This window comes from Trypanosoma conorhini, assembly GCF_003719485.1.
Source record: "Trypanosoma conorhini strain 025E chromosome Unknown Tco_14.4_contig_00539, whole genome shotgun sequence".
Taxonomy (NCBI): domain Eukaryota; phylum Euglenozoa; class Kinetoplastea; order Trypanosomatida; family Trypanosomatidae; genus Trypanosoma; species Trypanosoma conorhini.
Genome location: NW_021704627.1, coordinates 1,249 through 5,512, shown reverse-complemented (window position 1 = coordinate 5,512; position 4,264 = coordinate 1,249). Strand labels below are relative to the sequence as shown.

The 4,264-nt window shown below is 61.1% G+C and overlaps 2 protein-coding genes across 2 annotated transcripts in view; both read right to left on the bottom strand.

Annotated features, from left to right (window-relative positions):
* Window positions 1-4,061, bottom strand: part of Tco025E_07205 (uncharacterized protein) — a gene marked incomplete at both ends in the record, with an annotated part of 4,128 nt that extends 67 nt beyond the window's left edge. The window contains one exon of the mRNA XM_029374072.1: window positions 1-4,061. This exon is cut by the window's left edge and continues 67 nt beyond it. Coding sequence (XP_029225821.1) covers window positions 1-4,061 — 4,061 coding nt within the window.
* An 8-nt stretch (window positions 4,062-4,069) lies between these two features.
* The window catches only part of Tco025E_07204 (uncharacterized protein), a gene marked incomplete at both ends in the record, with an annotated part of 717 nt that continues 522 nt past the window's right edge, over window positions 4,070-4,264 (bottom strand). The window contains one exon of the mRNA XM_029374071.1: window positions 4,070-4,264. This exon is cut by the window's right edge and continues 522 nt beyond it. Coding sequence (XP_029225820.1) covers window positions 4,070-4,264 — 195 coding nt within the window.

Below are 4,264 nucleotides of genomic sequence, written 5' to 3'. Positions count from 1 at the left end.
TGCTCCATCTCCTCACTTTCCTCGTCAAAGTCCCTCCCGCTTGTCGCTGAGAGGCACGTCAGGTATTGCTGGGACGTCTTATTGTTTTCATGCAGAGAACTCGGTGGTGACTGCATAGCCGCAACGCCCCCGGACAATTCAGGCGCAGAGGCCGCCGTTGCCAGTGAGTTCGTCTCCTCGCGCTGCAAGGCAAAAATATTCTGCACAAAATAATTCGTCGCCCGACGAGAGCTCGCCGTCATTTGCTGCTCCGCTTCCGGCTGGCTGTCTCGTAGCACCGACTGCGGCTCCGTGGTGGCGCCCGCCTGCGGCGGGGTGGGTGGTGTGGGAGGGAACTCGCAGGTGAAGAGATGGTCCACGTCGTTCTCGGCCAAAAACCGCCGCTGGCTCTCGAGGTGGCGCTCGAGGCCCTGGTCAAAGGGGTACGCCGTGCAGTTGCGCACGCGCAGCGACGTCTCCACCTGAAAGACCTCCGCAAAGTCCTCGCTGGGCCTCGCGCCTTCATGCGCGTCGAGTCGACAGAAACCGCGCAGCGCGATGCCCCGCACGGCGGCACTCAAGCGACTGTTGGAGTTCAGATCGTTGAGGGTCGAGGAGGCGAGCTGCACCCCGCGCGGAAGCTGCAGTTCCACGTAGCCGTCGGGGCCAACACGCACGCACCCCACGACGCTCTCGAGCGACGCGAGTACTGTGACAACGGCGTAATCCTTCGCCTCGTCCTCTGCCTTCTCCAGCGCTTCCAGGTGCTTGCTGAAGCTCACCGCCATCTCCTCAGGAACCGACGCTGAGAAGGGCACTTTCGCAGCTGTGCCGTCGCGGGCAAGAATGCGCTCCAGCGCCGCACGCGCGTCGGTGCTCTCACTGGGAGCATCGCTCACCTCTTGCAACGCGCTGCCGTCACTCTGAAGGTGACGAGGCGGCAAAATGTCAGCTTCCATGGAGGGGAATCTGCTGCTGCGCCGCCACGAAGGCCCTGATCTTGGCATGAGGTGCTGTGCGGAATATGCCGCCCGTGTCTTTGCAACTTCAATCTCCCGCAGAAGTCTCGCATCACAGAGAGGGAACTGCTCCATGAACGTGTGCAGGAGCTGCGTCAGCATTGCCACCTGCTCCACAGTAAGCTCGAAGGTGATGCCGCCGAGTACGATGTTCGTCACACCGTGAAAAAGCGTCCGCAGCGGCATTGGTCCAAAGTGCCGGATCATGCTGGCCGTGATGTCCGCTGAGCAAAAGAACAGCCCATCCAAAACCCTTCCCCCATCTTGGTCGAAGAATCGGCCGGTGATCGGCGTGACTGTGATGCTCATGTCATTCACGGCGCATTGTTTGATGAAGGAGAAGTTGAGCTTTGCACTGCGGAGGTTCATCTTGGGTGACGTCTCCCCGCCGCCCCGCAGCGTGACATCCATGTCCAGGATACTGAGATGCAGGCTGAGTTCCTGCGCGTTACTGCGTGGCTCGTCCCGCTGCAGGTAGGCATTGAACTTCTGCCGCACATTTCTCGGGGCATCCAACTTGGGCTGGATCTTAGAGAGCGGCCAGAAGAGCTCGTCGGGCCGGACCACACACCCCGAGCCCCTGAAGAGGTTGTCGATGGCCCCCATCAAGGAAGAGATGTGTGGCGGCATCACAAACCCGCGCAGGCCGGTGAGCTGAATGTCCACGTCCAGGTAGTTGAGGAGCTTCGTTCGCCCCGTCGCGGGGTCCACCGGGTTTTTGTCCTGCGGCACCGTCTGATTCGGGACGCACACAATCTGCGAGCCCGTCAACGTCAACTTGTCGAGCCGTGCAAACGGCTCTGCGGCGTCCACGAGTTTGTAGAGCGGGTGCGCCTGCGGCAGGCTCAGGCAGGCGTCAAGCTCGCGCAGGCTCAACTCGAAGGGGCGGCGCACCTCCGTCGACGCACTCAGCAGGCAGGTGTCGCTTGGAAGCGTCATGAAGAAGTGGCCGGTGCCGCCCACGCGAAGGTTGAGGAAGCTGTTGAGGGACTCGTCGTTGAGGTCCTCGCTGAAGATGACGTTCTGCGGGTTGCAGTTCACGTGCAAGACGCTGGCAGCCGTGAAAAACACCTCAAACCGCTTCACGTTGGGGATGAACTCCTTTACAAACCGGTCGTAAGTGTTGTAGGTCTCCGTCGTCAGCGGCACGCCGTGGTACATCTCGGGCACAAACTGCCAGTCCGCCAGCAGGTCCGTGAAGAAGGCGACGTAGTCCGTGTACCACCAGAGCTCCATCTCGCCAAACGAGGGCAGCACATTCCACAGCTTCCGCCCCGTGTACACGCGTTGGTCCTCCCTGTCAATGAAAAGCTCCACCGTGCGCATCCGCGCCAGCAGAGTGCTCTCGTCCTGGATGCCGTTTGTTGCCAGCGACACATTATTGCCCAGAAAGAGGCTCTCGAACGACTGGTTCTTCTCCGCCTGCAGCAGAAACTGCGGCTTCTGTATGTACTGCGACCCGCGGCCCAGCGTGATGAGTATAACTCCCTTGCGCCCCGAGTCACGGATGCCAAAGGGCGGTGAGGGCGCGGGGTTTTTTCGCTTGAACGGCACCTTCAGACATGTGTCACGGATAAACTCCACAAGCAGTTCAAAGCCAGCGAGCGGGCGTCGCTTGCCGAGCTCAAACTTCAGCGACTCCAGCGGCTCGTAGGTGAGGGGGAAGAATAGTTCCTTCAGCTTCATCAGCGAGTAGTGCGACCACGGGCCGTAGCAAAGCTCAGGGGCGTCAATGAGCAACTCGAGCCCCGTGTGCGGCAACTCCGCCTCGCGACTCACCTCCTCACCGGCGTAGACGTTTGTCACATCTCGGTAGAAGACGACGTGTATTGTGGACTTCTCCTTGCCGTTGAGGAGCATGCCGTAGTTGCGAATCAGCGATGACACCTCATCGGGGGCCGGCTCCTGTGCGTCGCTTGCAGTGGTGCCCTTCAGCATCATCATGAACGACTCGCGCCAGGTGTTCATTTTTTCCTGATGCATGGGGACATTCTTGCTTTCCTTCTCCTTCTTCATGGGGCACCAGCGCGCGTGCACCTCCTCCAGCGTCATCTCCGTGACGAAGCGGTAGAGGTCGAGGCTGGGCACGCCGTCCATCGTCAGGTAACTATGGCACTCCCCTCGCTTAAAGCCAAAGTGCAAAAAGTAGGGGTGCGCCGCACCGGCCCCGCCAACATCAACGTAGCTCCCGTACAACTCCACCTCTACGGCGCCAATAAAGTCGAACAGACGCTGCAAGACACTCTTCGTGCTCTTCAGACGCTGCTGCTCCTCCAGCGCCTTTGACCGCGTCACCGCACTGGATTCTTGCCCCCCATCCGGGGGGCCCTCCGACACTCTCCGCAGCTCTTCGTCTCCGTCAGCTTGGCCCCTGTACTCTTCCTGTCCCAGACGGTTGAGTATACTCCTCAGGGCCCACCCCTGCAAGGAAGATCTACGTGACTCTTCGTCAACGCGTGTAATGGAGGTCCGCCCCGTCTCTAATTTCTTGTAGTTCCAGGTGGCGTTGTACAAGCAGAGGCCCATGCCGTTCAGGTGCACACGGACTTTGCCACAGCTCTGGGGAATTTGTACCTCATGGATGCCGAATATCCCCACGTTGGAGGTGTCATTATTATTGCCGTCATCGTCGTACTCGTCCGCGCCTTGGGGCGCCTGCCTGCGGTCGGCGGCGGCATCGCTTTGCTCCACTGGCGAGTAGACGGGCTCCAATTGGGCAGAGGAGATCGCTGGGGGGTTTTGCTCCCGTGCGTCCTGCCACGGGGGGAACTCGATCTCGTTGCTGTTGCTGCTTCTTCCGCCGCGGCCCACGTCGCCTCCGGCGGGGACGATGTTACCACTCGCCGCGGCGGTGGCCCCCGTGAGCGAGACCTCCACGAATTGGCTGTCGGCGTCCAGGCTGACGAGGGGGGAGCCGCCCCGCGCCGCCGCCTCGCCGCCACCGCGCTCAAGTCGCACCCGCACCGCCCGCTCCTCCCGCAGCACCTCCACGATCACGCCGGGCACCCACTGCTGCTTCAGCTTCACGCGGCAGCGCGCGCCCTTCAGGTCGTCGGTGAACATGAACTCCCTCACTGTCGTCCACGCCGGGTCCTTCCACCACGAGTCCCAGAAGCAGAAGGAGACGTAGCCTTCCATGATGCGCAGCGACAGGTTCTCATCCTGGTAGAAGAAGTCCTGGATGAAGAGGCGACAGCTGAGGGGGGCAAGGAAAATGCTGCCAATTTGCACCCGCGTTGTCGAGGGTAGAATGCAGTACCGCAGAA